We start from the raw sequence: 19,481 nt of genomic DNA on the forward strand, positions 1-19,481 counted from the left end.
TATTCTTCTGTTCTTTGCGTGCTTGTGGCTTACGCTGGTAACAATACTTTCTAGTACTTTATCTGTTGAACTTGTACTTTTGAGGTTATTTTTCTATATTTCATATATGAATAACTGTTGCCAATTTGGCTAAACAGGCCTCAAGATTTGACAGCTATTGGCGAGTGATAAGTGACTCTTGGATGGCAGGAAATGGTGCAATGTTGTGTGAATGTGGAAAACTGAGGGGTAAATGTTCCTTTTTGCCAGGCTATAGATGGCAACTTGACATGTTTTACCCCTGTTGGCTAATCTACTTTCATAAAGAAGGGGACATATGTTGCTGCAATTCAATCAAGTGTTTCATCAGCTGAATATGTGCATGTCGCTCTATATTTTCATGGTGATATTTACCATATATCTGTCATCTAATCTGCCTCTACAACCTTTTGGAAAAAACTGAGCGACATCTTTCTTTAGCATTCATCCTTGTTGCATTTGATACAATTGAAGTGGATTGCCAATCGCTTTTTTTTTTAATAAAGAGGGCAAATAGTGTAATCTTAGACATTTTCTCTGTTTTCCAGCTCTACAGTTTTAAATTGTTCCTCAATATTCAACTCCTTACAGTTCTTATTTATTTTCAGTTAAGTCAGTGTTTTATAGATTTGGATGATGTCAACACGTTGGGCATGTTTTTTCTGACTTTTGGTGGGAGCTCCACTGTCTACAACCAGTGTGGTTTTATTTGCTCTGTCAACACCAAATTTTTCAGTGTTTTCATGGGCGGTTAATGAAATTCAGACAACACTCCCCTTTAAGGATTTTCCTAACTTATTGGCTGATCTCTTTCCTCATTCTATTTATAAAAGCACTATATATTTAAAGGGGCATACCAACTATTATATTTTCATATTAATTGAGATTTGCAACATCTTTTCAAATGGGTTGTAATTTCATATTGTTGGCTACACATTGAACAAGCAGTTTGTTGATTAAAAGCAATACAAACTTATTTTCAAGTCTGCATCACTCTTTTCCTCCATGAACAAACATATAATCAGCCCTAGCCACATTTCATTGACATCTTTTGTCTTTTCATCCACATTTACCAATTCTTTCGCAAAATATGTGTCGACAACACACTGAATATTGCTCAATTTCCAAGTTATATTTTGTAGGTTTGTAGGTAATTTTTTGGGCTTCTGTTAGGGCGGATTCTCAGAAATGTGCTAATTCCCCCCACTTAAAGACCTCCAGCTACTTTGTTGGATTTTGAGGACTTGATTTATTTTTACATGGAGAGAGCGAGAGCCTTTTTTCCCACTCCCTCGTGTATTTTAATGTGATTTCTGAACTTTGTTTTTCTTTTGGTTATGGAGCCTGGCACACTCCATAGGCATCATCTTTTACATTGTGTCACACAGCACCTTCAGTGCAGTGGCACATGGAAGTCATTCAGATTTCCTAAGGTTTAAATACCTTCTCTGGGATAAACTACTGTTTCTCAGAGCAGTGAAGTGAAATTGACTTAACTTCTTTTTCTTCAAAGACTTGTGCACAGACTTTTCTTACTTACCTGCAAAGAAGTACTTCAGCTCAGATAGACTTTTTCCCATTGACTTTGGCTTAGCCTGTTATATTGAATGACTCTTATTGGGGGATCTGAAGGTATTTGCCTGCTTAAGATGATTTGTGGACTCTTGTATGTTCCAATAACCTTTTCCTTTGACTTACTCTTAAATGACTCTAAATGCAACAGTGATATATTAATGTCCCCAGCACCCTAGCTATTGAAGTCACCTGAGGGTGTAGGTTGTGTCTGTGGGCCATCCCAAAAGGGTCTTACTGATTTAGAAATATTAAGAGTGTGTATTTTGAGAAGAATATTTGAGTGTTACTGGTATATTGCTCCCTTCTGAAGAAGGCTTATTCTAATTGACTGATAAATTAATAATTGTTTATTCAAGAAACCTTGTGTGTAAGAGTCTATTTGAATACTTGTCACTGTGAATCTCTGTGCAACTCTGGTTCAGCTCACATTGACCCATCCTGGGATAAGCCTGGCTGCTCAACACGCTACCAAACTGTATAGTACAAGCTTATATCAAAGGTTGGGTTTCCTATTACTTGTAGTCAGGGTTGTTGTAGTGCACCCAAAAGGTACTGCATACAATTGTGCAATGTCTCTGAATAGTGTTGCTTAACAACAAAGAAAGGATTGTCAATGTCATAACTTTATTCAATTCAAATAGGCTTTCTTCCATTTCTACTATAGGCTTTTCTTTAGGTCCATTAGCATTTTTGTTGATTTCTTCCCTGCATACATTTTCCATTATACAACTTTTATTAATGTATTATGAGGTGCAGGCCTTTTGATGCAGTACAACATAGCATCGCATGTTGCCTGCACAAGGAATGTAGTGTAAATTGGTAAATTCAAGCACATAACATGAGTCTATATTTTTTAACATTTCAATTTCATCATATTTGTAAAGTGCACAGCACTTGTAAACACGTTTTTAAGCGTTTATAAGTCTTATCAATAAAATGGGACATTTCATAGCCTGTACACAGTTTTTCTTACCACTTGAATGGCATGCTTAACTTTCTATGTGGACTTAGTGGGAACACTCTGAATTAGCTGAAGCTCGATATAAATAAAATATAATTTCATTAAGTATTTCATTTTTTACTTCAAAAACATTTCCCTCTCCGGTGAAAGCATATACAATATCAATGTATTTAATCTTTCCTCTGCATAAGATCCTCTCTGGAAAATGTGTGCATTCACATTATTTTTATTTAATTTATTCTAAAAATAATGTTGACATCATATTTACATAATTCCTTTTGTACTTACATTGCTTTAACAACTACACATTTTATTTTATCCAATTTCTTGTTACAGCGTTGGATACAGCATTTTGACATTAAGATAGTTATCGTCTGTCAATATAGTTTAAAGCCTGGGTCTTCATATATTTTATGTCATTGCTTTTATGAACGGGCATTTGATTTTTTGAACCGTGGACCGTCTTATTTGCAACTATTTACTTTTGGAAATTGTACTCTTATTTATGATTAGGACAAACCTTTACACAGTTCATTTAATAGAATTAGTAACATTAATAAATACATCCAGATAAACAAGTTACTTCTTACCTTGTAACGTTCCTTCGATGGGATGTTCCTCCGACGTATTCCTTATCTTTGATAGATCATCTCCCAGCTTGCTGGCCTCGGAAACATTTTTTCAGTAGAGGGCGCTGCGCGTCGACGTCCCTCGAGCCAATGTCCCTCGACGGCCTCCGTATTGGTGCAGACGTCACCAAGCGTATAAATAGACTCGCGCAGCGTCCGTTGCTCAGTTCCGTTTTAACGTTAACAGTTTTATATGAATTGGTTATTGACCTTGAAGGAGCGTAAGCTGCAACCACAAGGGAAGTATTACTGCGGCGATTGATGGGAGGGGCGATAAAGAATACGTCGGAGGAACATCCCATCGAAAGAACGTTACAAGGTAAGAAGTAACTTGTTCTTCGAAGGGATTGTGTCCTCCGTCGTATTCCTCATCTTTGATAGACTCCCATAGCAGTGGTGTGCAATTGGAGGTGGGAGTAAAACGCCATGTTTCCTTTTAGGAATGAACCAAATGTAATACGGCTTTGCCAAACCTAGTCTCTTGACTGGAGGAGGAATCCAGGTTGTAAAATCTTGTGAAGGTATATGCGGACGACCATGTGGCAGCCGCACATATGTCTCGAACCGGAATCCCTCTTTGGAGGGCCGAGGAGGCTGCGATACCCCTGGTTGAATGAGCCCCAAGATTTTGAGGAGGCTCTTTTCCTGCCAGTTTGTAACATTCCAGGATGGCCAAAATAATCCATCTGGAAATGGTTTGTTTTGTTATCGGTAGTCCCAACTTGTGCTCTGAGTAACCCACGAATAGTTGGTCTGCTTGCCTAATCCTAGCAAGTCTACTGATGTAAAAGCTTAAAGGCCGCCTTGGGTCCAGCCTATGTAGCCTTTCTTCCTCTTTCCCCGGATGGGTAGGCGGATAGAATGAAGGTAAAGTAATTTTCTGAGTGATGTGGAATTCAGAAACCACCTTTGGGAGGAAATTAGGCTTCACCTGTAGGACAACCTTGTCTTTATGAAAAATTGTATGAGGGGGTTTACAAGATAGAGCTTGTAATTCGCTCACCCTTCTAGCAGATGTTAAAGGCACTAATAAGACAGTTTTAATGGTGAGAAATCTTAGCGAACAAGAGTGGAGTGGTTCGAAAGGAGTACCCATCAGGAAATTTAAGACTACATTTAAGTCCCATAAAGGAACCTGGAAAGGTTTTGGAGGGTAGACATTAGTTAATCCCTTTAGAAATTGTATTACTAAGGGTAATTTGAAATACGAAGGTTCCTCCGCAGTTCGCTTGAAGATCGATAGCGCTGCGAGAAAGCCCTTGATAGTGCCAACTTGAAGGCCTGAATTTGCCAACTAGAGTAGAAAGGATAACACTGTTGGTGTACCACATGAAAAGGGGTCGATATTCTCTACACCAGCTGCAAAACTTGTTCCAACGGCAGCAGTATAAAGACTTTGTTGGTGGCCTTCTGGCCGAAAGCAACACTTCCATGACGTCATCAGGGAGGTCCCAATCCTTGTATCTCAACCTTTCAGAAGCCAGGCGTGAAGGTTGAGGGTTCTGATGTCTGGATGGAGAACCTGACCTCCCTTCTGTGAGAGAAGATTCTCCTTGAGTGGAAGACGAATTGGAGGGCAGATGGACATGTCCAGAAGGTCCGGGTACCACGTTCCCCTGGCCCAGTCTGGGGCAATTAGGATCATGGTTCTCCGGAATCTTCTCAACATCCTGATCATTTGTGGAATGACAGGGACTGGTGGAAACGCGTACAGGAGTGGAAACTCCCAGTCCACTACGAAGATGTCCCCTAGAGCTCCTCTCCGGGGAAATTCCGTTGAACAAAACAGATCGCACTTTCTGTTGGTACTGGTGGCAAACGGATCCACTTGAGGGGATCCCCAAAGGGCGAAGATCTCCTGAAGGACTTCCTGTGCCCTGCCTGCTCAGAGCGTCCGCCGTCAAGTTCTTGTCTCCGGCTAGGTGGAATACCGATAGAGCGATTCCTTCTTGGATTGCCCAAAACCAGAGATGCATTGCCTCTCTGCACAGTGGTAGTGATCCTACGCCTCCTCTTTTGTTGAGGTAGTGAATGGCCACTGTGTTGTCCGTCATTATCGGGACATTTTGCCCCTGTACAGATGGCAGAAAAGCTTTCAGCGCTAGTCTGATTGCTCTCAGCTCTAACAGGCTGGTATGTACTCTGGACTCCGATGGAGACCAACGACCGCTGATGGTCAAGTTGTTGGTATGGGCTCCCCACCCCCTGAGTGAGGCATCTGTGACTACTGTTCTCTCCGAGCCACCTTGTCTGGAATCTGAAGGAGGTCTGTCATTCTCCCTGAGAATTGCGACCACTGAGTCCTCCGTGCCCACTGAAGAGATCTCATTCTCAGGCGAGCCTCTGGCACAAGGAAGATGCAGGATGCCATGAGGCCTAGCAACCTCATAAAGTCGAAGGCTGGGAGACGTTAGGCATTTTGAAACTTGGTGACCATCTGCAGAATATCTTGAGCCCTCACCCTCAGCATCTACTATATTTATATGTATATGCAGACTTAACATAGAAAAGAAGTAAAAGTACCGAGAAGTAAGGCCCTTATATGGGTAGTTGCGCACACATTATTGTTAGTTCACTCAATGCGCTATTATAAGGTGAGGGGGGGTTTTAGCAGCAGTAGCAGGGCGTAGAAGGGTAACTTCTCGGCACCCCTTCTATACAAACAGAGTAGGTAAGGTAATGTATGCCTGCCTATCTGCGCTACCCACGCCGAACAATGATCTGAAGTTTGTTTTGTACAAGAAGTTAGCCCAATGCCACACTATCGTGGGTTATACAGTGAGTATTTTTAATTGACAAAAGGAAGACACACTACACGCCAACACGTGTTTCAGCCCTCTCTGGGCCGTCCTCAGGGCGTATGCACATTACAGTTAAGTGTAGCTGTTCAATAAACATGTCGAAATACATTTATCAAATGTTAGACCAGAGTAACGAAACAGCCAAATTACAATATTCAATAGAATTGAAATAATTTGCATAGATCATATAGTTCATATGGTGTAGAGGAGGAGTGGGATGGGAGAAAAAGAAGGGGTGGTAGAGAGAAGAGAAGAGAAAACAAAAATTAGAATTAAAATTAAAAACTATTATTAAAGAATGTACTTCGAATATTGGTTTGTGTTAGCAATCTATAATCACTTAGTTGCCACATACTGTGTACTGGAATGAGTTATTGAAATGTTGTTATAATTTAGTGAAGTCGTTACACCTAGGAGGCAATAGATAGTCAAATGGTATGCTGTACCTTAAACTGGTTAACATTGCCCAATAAGTCACCTCTGTATGGTAGATTTGTTTGAGTCGGTAAATGGCTGTAATAAATATAAATATACATATAAGCGGATTTATCATGCTGTAGGCTACTAAAACTTCCATAGATAATTACATCAAATAGGTTTACTCAGACAAGTGTTAACTTATAATGCTAAAGATTGCTTACCACTGGTGATAGTGCTGGAAAACGTTATCCTGAAAAAAAGTAGTAGTGTGAAACTGCAAGTCTAATATCCGTAACGTACGAGCGTCATCTATTTTCGAAGGAAAGGTGAAAATGGCCCAAGATCATTTAAATACACCAGGATGCTATCTTAAACTTAAGAACAATCCGACGACACAGACAGTTCAAGAGCTAAAAACTCTGATTCAAGAATGGTACCAACAAGGGATGCTAACGGATGAAGAGAAACAGTTTCTCACCAATACTACTCCACTCATGCCTACTCTGTATCTATTACCCAAGATACACAAACAATTTGATAATCTTCCCCCAGTAAGACCGATAATGAGCGGACAAGGAGGTGCCACAGAGAACTTAGCTACCTACATTGATTCCTGCATTAAGGATCTTGTACCTAAAATTCCAGCCTTTTTGAAAGATACTACTCATATCTTACAGATCCTTAATAACATATCTTGGGAACCACATTATCAGCTAGTTTCCCTAGACGTTACTGCCCTGTATACATCAATTGAACATGCATTAGCTATTAAAACTCTGGACCACTCCTTCAGGCTGCACTCTGCTTCACATGCAGCACATGTACAAATGCTTAAAAGCTTTGTTGATTTCACTCTGTCACAACCAATTCATATTCAATTAAGACTATTATACCCAAACAAAGGGGATTGCTATGGGTGCAAAATATGCACCAGCATTGGCAAATCTTTTTATGGCATTTTTTGAAGACTCGCACATTTTTCTAAACAACCCATTTATAGACCTTAAACCGGTCTGGAAAAGATATATCGATGATGTTTTTGCAATTTGGGCAGGCACAACTGAGCAGTTTCAATCTTTTATGCAATATCTCAACCAGAACCAATTTGGAATTCAGTTCACAGGTAAAATTGATACCACTGAAATAGAGTTCTTGGACCTTAGAATTTATATAACAAATGAAACCTTGCAAACTAGTATCTTTCGTAAAACCACAGCAGTTAACTCCATCCTACATGCTAAGAGTAGCCACAGAAGAAATTGCATTGAAAATATTCCTCGAGGAGAATTGCTTAGAGCAAGGAGGAACTGTAGCGAAGATTCGCATTTCTTTGCAGAATGTAAGTCTATAGGAACCAGGTTCCAAGAAAGAGGTTATACTAAATCTAATATCAACCATGCACTCAAGAGTGTGAAAACGGTTACAAGACCCTCACTACTCGCCCAGTCCAAAAGCAAAAAACCTGAAGGATTTCGACAACATGTGAACTTCATTACGAAATACTGTTGTGATTCCAAATTCATTTACCATATTCTTAATAAACATTGGAATATTTTACAACTGGACCCAGACTTGGAAATCTACATTACAGAAAAACCGAGAATAATCTTTTCTAGAGCACCTACACTTAGAAATCTACTATGCCCCTCCTTCATGCAACCTGGTTTCAGCAGACAGAAGAATTGGCTGACGCAAAGTCTCAAACCCGTAGGGTTCCACAAATGTGGGACCTGTAACTTTTGTCAATATGCCTTAGCACCCACCAAAGAATTTATCTGTCATGGAAATTTGAGTACGAAAATCAAGGACTTTATTAACTGTCGTTCTAAATATATTGTGTATGGTATCATTTGTGTCTGCAAGAAAGTCTATGTGGGCAGTACCATCAGGGAACTAAGGATCAGAATCAGAGAACATCTAGCAAACCTCAACAGCCAAGATGTCAAGCTGCCATTAGCAGCCCACTGGCAAAAAGAACATCAAATGGTGCACAAGAGTGAAATCAGATAGTGTGGCATGGGCTAACTTCTTGTACAAAACAAACTTCAGATCATTGTTCAGCGTGGGTAGCGCAGATAGGCAGGCATACATTACCTTACCTTAACATAGAAAAGGCAAACATCTAGTGTGCCTCATGCCAACTTTAGCAGATTATGCTAAATTAAACAGTGACATGGTACAAAAAGAGCACCATCCAAAAATTTGAGGTTGATCTACTGCCACTCAAAAATGTGGCCTAACTAGTAAAATGCACAATGCCACACTGAAGAGATTAAAAAAAGAACTGGGGCACATTGTCAATAACAGCTAGTCTTTAAACGTGTGTATATATGCACAAATTTCACTAACAAATGTAGCTGTAGGAGAGGGTTTAGTAAATGGTGCCACAAGCAACATAACAGGATTTGTAAAACACTGAAATAATGCATTAAGTGTACAGATAGATTTAACAAGTGTGATGAATCCTGCCGAGTCACCACTGATTTTCTGGTAATGACCCCCTCCCACATGGCCAGGGGACGTCGGCCGGTACCGATCCTGAGAGTGGTATTATGAGGGAGGATCATGTGGGAAGGGGTGATGACTCTAGTAGGAGCGATACAGTATTCTTCCCCCTCTTTTGAAGAAAGCACCAACACCTATAATTCTGATGGCATACTGTCATTCTGAGCACACCTCATATTTACACAACGCACATAACATCTCCTGTCTGTTTGTGCTAAATAAAAATCCTAAACAAAATCACCTTATAAGTCCTACAAATACTATGGTCTCCAATTCCCATGAAGCCTCAACTACTGATGCGAGGAAGAGGGGGGAGGAGTTACTGTGGATCAAAGGAAACACTAAACTCAACATGTTGGCTAGTTATTGTGATGAACTTCGAGTACGGACATTGAAAAATGGTGTTCGCCTTGGAGAGAGAGTGAGAAACATAATGCAAGAAGGAAGCAGAACCCGAGGGAGAAGGCATCAGCACAGGAGCGTGCATCGTGATAGAGAAAGCAGGCTCTTTCAGCCTGCCACTTGCAAGCAGTACCAATCAGCATGGCCTGAGGTCACAGAGGACCCGGTAGGCACCAGGAGATCTGCTAAGGAACCGGCAGCAGGAACACAGCTACCGGGAGCACGGTCGCATCCAGAAGCAGAGGGCTTACCAGCAAGTAAGTGTGGAGCCGGCAGAAGAGCTGGAAGAAAGTCTGCAGAGCAGGAAACTCTGTCCCAGATTGAAAGCTTCACCGCAGCAATATGCCACAGGTCGGGAACGCTATCAAATGCTGATGAGTCTGCCCTGGGATGTTGGGGACCCTGGGACATACCGATAGGCATGTGCACATTTACGAACTAATTTTGAATACCAACCAAATGGAGAAAGACAAACCAAAGACATGATTTGCCCATATCCTCTTGTATGAGATATCAGTATGGGGAAAGTTGGAGTAAGTGTAACCAAAAGCAGATAAATGCTACCGAAGAAGCTAAAAAGCCGAACTTGAACAAGTCTCCATATATGAGATGTCAATGTGGGGGCAGTTGAAACTAGTAGCACCTCAAGTCAAGAAAGTATAGACCGTGAAGGAATACAACTGTGCGATACTGAAATACAGTGAGATCTTTAAAAGTCGTCCTGGTGAAAGAAGTACATCAGGCAGTGAGCATTTGGGGAGACTGTAGCTGGCAGGGACGTATTCCATGGGATCGGTAAGCCTCAGAAGGGGGTTCCTGGCAGGGGAGTACACCATGTGATCCAGTTGAAATATATAGGGGAAAAATGCATTGCAGGCAAATGCCTGGCAGGAGAGTATACCAGGAGTTTCTCTATAAGAAGTACTTGCTTGAAAGAGACACATTTGCCATCCTACCGAGACATCCAGGTGAAGGGATACCCCCTCAGGATCCAAGGATTGTTTTGTTGGATTTATCTATTGTTTAACAGTTTTATTCATAACCTTCGTCAGAGACAATTCCCTTAGACCTTTTAGTTATTCATTTTTAGTTTGGACACACCTACTGTGCATATAATTTTGACGAGACACAGACTGATCTTTAGTTTGTTTTCTAGGTAGGGAAACACTCTTTAGGATAGGGATAGAGAGGTCTTTATCCAACCCTTTTATTTTAATGAAGATGTTGGATGTTGAAAACATTACCACTTTGTATCTGCCTCTCATTTCTGACCCCTCACACAACATAAAGAAAATCGAAAGCATTGAGAGTTAACTTTCTAGTCCAACTTTATAAAGAAATGTAACAACTAGAATACAATTCCCCATTATGCTAGCTTATGTTGTAACACCAAAGGATTACATTTACACACAGCTGTTATTGGCAATGTTGAAAAGATCTTCACATTTGAAATGGAATGCACTATTTTGCTTTTATCTATAGTCTGAACATTCACAAAGATTGAATACCCAGAGTTATGATGTATATAAATAAATCCTAGCCCATGCTCCATGTAACAAAGAATATTGTATAATAGATTGTGGTGTTTGCTCCCTACTCACCAAGTATTAAAATGCCAAATATAAAATTAGATACATTTTAACAAACTGCTGAAATGCATCACAAGGAAAAACACAAGTCAGAAAGCATGAACGACAAGAGCTAAACAAGCCACCAACAGCGCAGATTTCAGTAAAACTAAATACAGACCTAATTCTCAAATAATCGTAATTGCTTTCACTAATAATACTGTTGAAACTTATATTAATGCAAGTATAAATGTACTGATATAGATAAACCAGTTTGACATTTTTAAAAACAGTAATTTTGGCACTGAGTGCACTCATGCAAGAAATCAAAAACATCCCAAACAGGAGGATTATTCAGAGGCGGGGGGTGGGAGGGGCGGAGTACAACTATAGCAGCCTCACACTGCAATGCCCTACCTATGCATCTCAGGGCGATTGACGCTCACCTGGCCTTCCGCAAAGCCATTAAAACCAGGCTGTTTGTCTGACCCACCTGCCTTGACTTCTGCCTGCATGCTAATGGCACATGTAACCACTTTCTGATCTGCAACTAAGTACCTCATGTTCTCTATGTATTCACTATCTTGCCTGCATACACTTTCATGTTTAGCGCCTTGATGCCTTCAGGGCTGCAGCGCACTCTATAAATGTAAAAAATAAACCTTTACAGGAACAGGATACAGACCTCGAGGACAACTTCATTTTATCGCCCGATGTAGAGGAGACTCCACTAACATTTTCGCCCTGTTATAGTCAATGATCTTTTTCCTAGGGCAGTATAAACTTTTAGGATTGACACACAGGAGTTCGAAAAGGACACGGACTTCATCAAGAACATACTGCATGAGAAAAAAAGAAAACAGTAGCCCAGTATTTCCTTTTATTAAAAGCTACTAACTACCACTACTATACCTTGTGTTAACCAAACCGGTCAACCCGAGGCTGAGAAGAAATATGGACAATAGAAAGAATGCTATTCTTTCCTATTCACTCCTATTCCCCATGGGTCCTCTGTGCAGGTGGCCAGAGAAAGGCCATTGCTTTCGGATCCTGACCCTGGGTTTGGACAAGCAAGGGAGGATCACCTGGGTGGAGGGTCTGTGGGGACTGGGAGTGTGGTGCCCTTGGGAGAAAGATGGCATCTCCCATTTCCTACCACTGACCAACCCAACCCTTCCCCCACCTTCAGGGGGTATTATGAGTCAACTCCCCCATATATAACTACTAACAGTACTGTGATGAGGAAGAGGCAACTGGGTGTAATGAGGTCTAGGTGCTTTACCACTCTGGTACTGGGACAAGGAAGAGGTCTACTAAGAGTAGTAGAGGTCAGGCATGTCCCCTTTATGATGGTCAGGCAGGGCTGATTACACATTCACACCCGCAGCCTGTTAAAATACTGCAGGTTTATTAAAAGCCCAGCCCAAGAGAAGCTGTGGCGTTGATGGAAAAGCAGTAGCAGAGAGGCCAAAAGAAGCAGCAAGAAGCTGTAGGTGCACGGCACGCCTACGTTTTAAAGGAGTGCAGCCTACGAGCCGGGGCTCCATGAAACCGGGCGTATGCAAAAAGGGAGCTGCGCCTGGCGGTTGCCCCTTTTTGTGGAGTTTGCAGTGCTCGTTCTCCTGGGGTCAGAAGCCGACCCAGTAGTGCTTGAGGGACAGAAGGTGGACCCCGAAGGCAGAGAATCAAAGGTCGATAGATCTGTGTTGCAGGAAAGCCAAAAGAAGCAACCAGTGAGGCCCTGTGGCAACGGTCTTTGGCCAGGCGGTTAATTGGGGACAAAGTTACACAGTCCCCATACAAGGAGTCTTCTAGGAGGGGTGACGTTGGCACAACTGTTCCTGAGGATGGTGGTCTGACAGTTTGAAATCTTTAAAAGATATTTTAGCAGGAGCTCACAAACCAGGCCCGATCTTCGCTGTAGCTTTGCAGCACCCCCTTTCTTACTATTGCTTTAACATTTTACATAGGTTTAATTTTGTTTCATCTGCATCCTTTTTAGCAGGCCATTTTGGTCTGTGTATGGATTCTATTTGATCTTAGTAAAGCAGCTTATATTTTTTTCAGTATTCTATCATCTGCATTAGACCGGGAGAGTTAGTGGGCCTGTAGTTTGACTTTTGCCTTTCTCCTAATAGGGGAGAAATTTGCCATTTTCATCTGAGCTGAATATGGTTATTTTGCCACAAACTATACCCGACAGTCCCGATTTAAATAACTTGTAGAACTCCTCAATTAAACTTCTAGGTCCTGCTGGTTTTCCTGGTTGGTGATCAGTGGATTATTTTACTCTACTAAAGAGGATTGGCTGCACCATTGCCTTTCTTCAGTCTCGTCTGAACTTTTAGGACTATCTACAGCTTTCAAGAAAGATGTCTATTTTTGTATTGAACTGTTTTGTGCGCAATGCAAAGGTTTTTAAAAGCTCAAAGGGGTTTTATTATTCTATTTTGTAACCATCCATTGTTCTCTTCATTTTTTATATAGTAAATGTTCCTGCTGTTGGCCATTTTCTAACCTATATGCTCTTAGTGACTGCATTTCTCTCCCTTCTCAAAACTTTTTTTAATATAACAGATTTGTTTATTACTTATGTATTTCCTCCAACTGTAAATCTACGATGTGCACTTAATCAGACTTTAGTTATTTTTATAATTAGACTGACTCATGATCCCTCTTATTGACCCTTTCATACATTCTCATTGGGAGTTAAGGTTGTGCCTCCAGAAATTCGAGACTCTGCTTCCCTATTAGCTTGGCATCTTGCAGGCAGAACGTATTTTTATGCAGGGTGGCCTACTTTAAAAAATAAGCAATCATTTGGCACATTTTATTTGATAGTCCAGAATGCAAATCTAGCTTGATTGCAGCAGAGCGCTTTATAATGCGTGGAACCAACTATGGGTATGGCATTTTGGGACAGTAACGCAGTACTGTTGACGGAAGGGCGGATAAATGTGGGTTTAGTAGTGAGGGAGGTATTGATGGAGATGGTCCAACAGTGCAATTAAACTCATATTGATCTATAAAGTGCATTCTAATACCACTTTGCTGACCAAAGGGTAAACAGTCCTTGAAGGATGTATGCACCTCAGTGCAGGTATAATACTTGTAAAATAGATTTTAAAATATCCATACATACGTTACTAGAAGTCACTCTTCAATAAGAGCAACCCACAGTACGTGCTCTGCCCTCCATTCCCCCACCCCAGCAGGTTATTGGCACAGATGCCCAAAGCCCCTATATGAGTGCACACCTCCCAGTCCTGCTGCTTGGCTAAATAAGACAACGATGACCATCAAATCCACGCCACACTTCCAATGGCACCAACTCTTCATAGTACTCGGTGCCAATCCACCAAACTGCCTTGGAGAGAAAGATCAACAGAACAGGCCACAAACCTGCTCAAGAGTACAGCTAATGCTTCGCTCCCTCGTATTGCTCTCTGCCACAAGCATGTTCTCAAACTAGGTATATAGGCCCCCTTAGCAGCCACACAGAATCTAGACTCATGCAAACGTATGCAGCCTTACCACAAAACAAAGGGGGCCAAAATGGATGACCGGCTGCCTAGAAACGCTAAATAAATTGGAGTGGAAAAGGGCCCAAAGCAAAATATTCCTAACTTGGAGACAAACCTCTGGAATGGGCCACGCATAATATCATGGCTGAACTGTGAGAGCTTGTAATTTGCAGCCCCTGACATTGCATAGCCCTTTACGGGTACAACAACCTCCAAGCCATCCCGAATTCAGTCTCCCTGTACAGCTCAATGTTGCACAGAGACTTCATCTCAACTATGCCTCCCTTTCCCCTCACTCCCCTTCCCTCGAGCGAGTAGACCTAAGAGGGTAACTTAACCACCAGTTCAAGACTGCTGTATTCACAAACACCAAATCAAGAGGAACTCGTGTCCTGCCTCAGCACCATGTCAGTGAGGGGCTTCATGTGGGGGCTTTCCACCTATAACCTGCTTGGGTACTGTCGCATTCCTGCTGCCATGCCCACGATTTCTCCTCTGGCCCACTCCGTTGGCCCATGGTCTCTTCCAGTGAGGAGGCTGGCGTCCTAGTAATGGTGGACAGAAGCACTGAGCGGTAGGCTAGTGCTGGGCAAATCTATGAACGGAGTCCTCAGGATGCCCCAACACCTACCACAAGACTCCATGCTAAAGAATGCTCTCTATGTGCTGGTCCAAGGCTCCGTGCATCCTGCTCCCCACATCCTCCCTCGCCAGGAGTTCTCACATAAGCTCCTCTCTACCTCATGTCAAATGTGGTCCTTTCGTAGAAATCCTGGCATTCACATGAAAAAGCTAACTGAAGTGCAGACTTCCTATAAAGCAGCCTAATGCACAGGAATTTGGCAGGCTGATGAGACATGGTGTGCAGATGGGTCAAGCTGCTGGGCCCACAGAGAAGGGAGAAAGGCCCAGTGAGGAAAAGATAGTAGGTCCAAAGTATGAAGCAGAACGAAAACAACCCCCAGACATTGCAAAACCTCTAATGGCCCAGGGAAGTGAAATGCAATATAACAGAAGACATTGTAGCAATGGATGACGTGATGGAAAGGGAGAATAATTTAAGGGTAGTATCCAGGACACCAGGAGTTCAAAGTGGGAGCAACCTACCTGGCAGCAATCTTAGCACTTCCATAGGCGACCAACAAGAAGCGAAAATATGACAAGAACCAAAGCAGTATTAAGTTAAATAGTTTTAAAACGACTGAGGTAAAAAAAGGATCGGTATAGAAAAAATACTGACGGCACAGAGCGGTCCTTCTAAATCAAACTGTCATGTCCCTGCCGCACACGAGTGCACGCAAGGGCTGCCAGGGTGGTCTGGACCAGGAAGAGCCGTCGAAGAGTCAAGTCTTTAAATGTGTGAATGTGTGTTTGTGCGTGTAGGGGGTGCAGGTATGCTTGGGTGGGGAGGGATGTGGGAGCAGCTGAGGAGTGAGGTTTGGGGGGGTAAAACCCCCTCATTTTAGAGGCATCCCACAAGCGAGGGTGGGCGGGGGGTCCAAGAGTTGTCATTTCTTCGTTTTTGCAGGATACCGAAAATCATCCAGAAAAAAAGTATTTTTGTTACGTGACCAACGAAAATATCACCTAGAACAGAACCATGCAAAGTACCTTTCGAAAATGGTATCTACCGAGCAAGACTGTCGATGCCTACCATCATCAAATGTAATAAAGCTGGTCCACATTCATGAAAGCTGGGGTTTCGTAAAATCCAAATTAATCCGATCTGATGCTCTGTAATAGAGCTCCCTGAATTCAATTGAATGACACTAACCTGCAAAGTGGCGGAAGGGGGATATTGTGCATACTTGAAGCATTAATAAAGCATAGTTATTTGGTGACATTGTTAATCCACAGCACATGCTGAGCTTGATCACTTTGCCAAATATCTTTCAGTTTCAAGCGTGCAAGAGTTGCCATATTAAGCCACACATTCAACAGGAAGACGGTCTGGTTTTTCATTATTGATCGATTCTGCCCAACTCCTTGTGTAACTTGTTTAATTTGTGGAATTGGGAAATCGCCCCATACAGCTTGCTAGTTTGTTCTTTTTTGTCTTCCTTTCAAAGCCTGCATTATTATCAAAGTATTCGGCATTGACTACATTAAATCACATCTTGCCTCATCTGAGCACTCTGCAAAGTTAAGAAAATTAACTAAAATTCAAGCTTTGTACTGCTTTGCAACCAGCGTTTGGAACGGTCTACCTGAGCAAAATAGTTACATTGCTGAATTTCTCCCCTTCCACAAAGCCCTTAGCATCCACCCCCTACACTATACTGTTAGCCTAATGTATCCGCTCACACCGTCACCCTAGGTTTTGGACCAAATTACTCATTGGACGAATCTTTCTTAAGACCTCTTTGGCATGCAGATTGTCGTCTTCTCGTGTAATTATTGTTCACTCTTACTTCATTACCTGTGAAGATCGACAATTACCCAGTTGGGATGTCGCATGCTGCAGGTGGTTGCTCCAAGAAATTGCCTCACCAACCATACAAAGAACTCTACTAAATCTTTCAGCTGCATCTTCGTTGCTGTCCTGTTGAAACCTGGTTGTACTTTCATTTTGCCAGTAGATTTACCTAACTTTGAATTACTTTTGCTTTATTTCCTCAGTCCAACGTGCCACATTCTTTTCTTCTCCTGGTGAAAACCAGAGACCAGGGAGTGCAGCTTCTGTCGGTGACCCAACGGATGAGCAACTTCCATCACAAAATCGGCCTTATTTAAGGTAATGTGTAAAAGCTTGCAAAGTAAATTCCATGAAAAACATCTCAAAATATGTTGGGTTTGTTTTTGTTTTTTCGTAATAAATTACATTGGTAGTGTACTTTTCTGAATGCTGGACCTACACTTTGTGCGCAAATGCACATTACCTATAATAGAATACATGATGTGTCAAAGCTATAGTTGCCATTTTGGCCTTTCTCTATGCCATACATTATGTGCAGAACAATCAAGTAGGGGGTACTGTTTTTAATGGCGTGAGTGTGGAAATGTTGGAAAATATGGCATTTGCTGTATGTGGCAGTTTTGGTTGGTACTCTGCTCTAAGGGTGGGGACTAATGATTTTGTGTTTTTGTGCTGCAAACTGCAGGTTGCCAAGTGTTGGAGAAGTGGGTGGGGCGGGGGGAGTCCCTTTTGATCCTTTTGATTCAGCTTTTCTCAGTCTACTTACAAAAATTAACAAAAAGTATATGGTGTTAGTGTTTTCCTGAATGTAGTGCTCCTCCAGATTCGAACTGCAGCCTAGGCACTAGAAAAATGAGTTGAAAATAATGTTCCTGTATACGGCTGCAGTTTTGGTCTCTATGGCCTTTAGGCTGTTTTAACTCTCTTCCGGGGTACCTTTTTACATCTGGGTACTTTAGAAATAAATGATGGTATGACATTCGTTTTTAGAGTTTTTTTTCCATAAGATTTTTGAAGAAGTATATGCAAATGTTTAGAAAAGAAATCCTAAAACTACTAAAGAATTTTACAGTATTTTCATTCGTCCGTAAGTGTGGAGGTTTGATGACTTATTTTTCAACCTTGACTAAGCTAACTTACTTTTTAAAAAGGTACCACTCCGCTAAGCAACCTAGTGACGAAATATGTTGTATAGTGAATACTGATACTGGGCTTTCTTGTAGCTATTGCGCTAGGAACACTCTGAACACGAAAAGTCAGACAATTTAGAAATGTCTTGTTTACACACACATTTCCATTCATGCGGATACAGTTCTAGGCATTTTGTGATATATTTTAGTGTGGCTGACTTGATTTTGAGTATTTGTGCCAATTGAAACAAATTGCATCTTCCAAAGTTCTAAATAGTGCTTGGCATTAGGAAATGCTGCTTTGTAAGTTCACTTATTGTTTAATGTTTTGCTGCTATTTACTCCAGGTGCAATTATGTCGCAACCAGAAATAATTGAATGGTCAATCTGTTATAAATTAGGGAAAAACATAGAAATGTTCGTAATTCATGAACACTTGCATGATGCTTATTTTAGGAATATCCAAACTCTTTGCCACTTTTCTTAAATTAAATGTTTCAACTTTTCTCGCATTTTTGTTTGTCAAACACATTCTCACATGTGAAGTGGTTACAGTAGCGTTAAATAGTGTAACTTGAGCGATCATGCCCCTTTTTACTCTGCCCACTATTCGCCCCCTCTAACCAATTTAACAATTCACTATCAAAGTGGAATCTCACATTAGGGCACCCCAAATGAATGTCAGCGTTTTGTGATTCAGATATGAAGCAACTCCAGGGCCGTTATTGTTTTGGGGTACATTGGTCCACTGAAGTCCTTTGCAGCAATTTGTTTTAAAAAAGGACCAGGTTGCATAGAATTGAATAGCAGAATTATGGATATTGTGAGCGTTTTCTTCCCCCCAGTATTAAAAGGTGCCAACCCCTCATCTGCTAAATCATATTTTTCGATGTGGAGTGCGGTGGTCAGTCCTACCAAATAGTCGGGATGCACCATCTTGCTGCAGTAAAGCATCCTGTGGATCAAACAAAAGTCTGTATTGTGACAATCTGCTTCCCTGATTGAGAAATCTCACTTGCAATCCAGGAGGTTCTTTATGGTACCCCCGTGAGAATAGATCCCCATGTTCGCTTGTGAAACCTAGGCCGTTGTAGTCTTGGGGAGAAATCTGGACTATCCAAAACTGGCGTGAAGGGAGCAATGTCATAGTCTTATCTTGGTACACTTCATTCTATACTGTGAACATTAACCAGGTAATTGGGTTAACATGCAGGCTTCTGTACCTTTCCTTATTAAGGGGCCATGTTTGTTGCCAAACGTACACCCTCGCCACACTTTGTCCCATTAATGGCCAGGATTTTTCAGAAACAGGTTGCATCCATTCCCTCATTACACTCAGTTGTGTTGCTTTAAAATATGTTCTATCTGGCCAGAGAAAGCCAAACCTCCCTTATCTATAGATCTGAAAAGTACCTTTCTGTTTATGCATGGTTTCTTTTCTTTACCAATTAAAAATCACAAAGTCCCTCTGTAGATGTATTAACTTGAACTTGGACCATTACTAGGTGTGCCTCGAAAGCATAGAGCATTTT

At 41.5% G+C, this 19,481-nt stretch overlaps 1 protein-coding gene across 4 annotated transcripts in view; it reads left to right on the forward strand.

Annotated features, from left to right (window-relative positions):
- Window positions 1-19,481, forward strand: part of SIPA1L1 (signal induced proliferation associated 1 like 1) — a 1,823,374-nt gene that overhangs the window by 1,713,606 nt on the left and 90,287 nt on the right. For all 4 annotated transcript variants that reach the window (XM_069638601.1, XM_069638604.1, XM_069638602.1 and 1 more), the window contains one exon: window positions 17,023-17,137. In XM_069638601.1, the coding sequence (XP_069494702.1) occupies window positions 17,023-17,137 (115 nt within the window). The remainder of the gene's footprint in view (window positions 1-17,022; window positions 17,138-19,481) is intronic.

Source organism: Ambystoma mexicanum, chromosome 14, assembly GCF_040938575.1.
Source record: "Ambystoma mexicanum isolate Mex_15411 chromosome 14, UKY_AmexF1_1, whole genome shotgun sequence".
Classification (NCBI taxonomy): Eukaryota; Metazoa; Chordata; class Amphibia; order Caudata; family Ambystomatidae; genus Ambystoma; species Ambystoma mexicanum.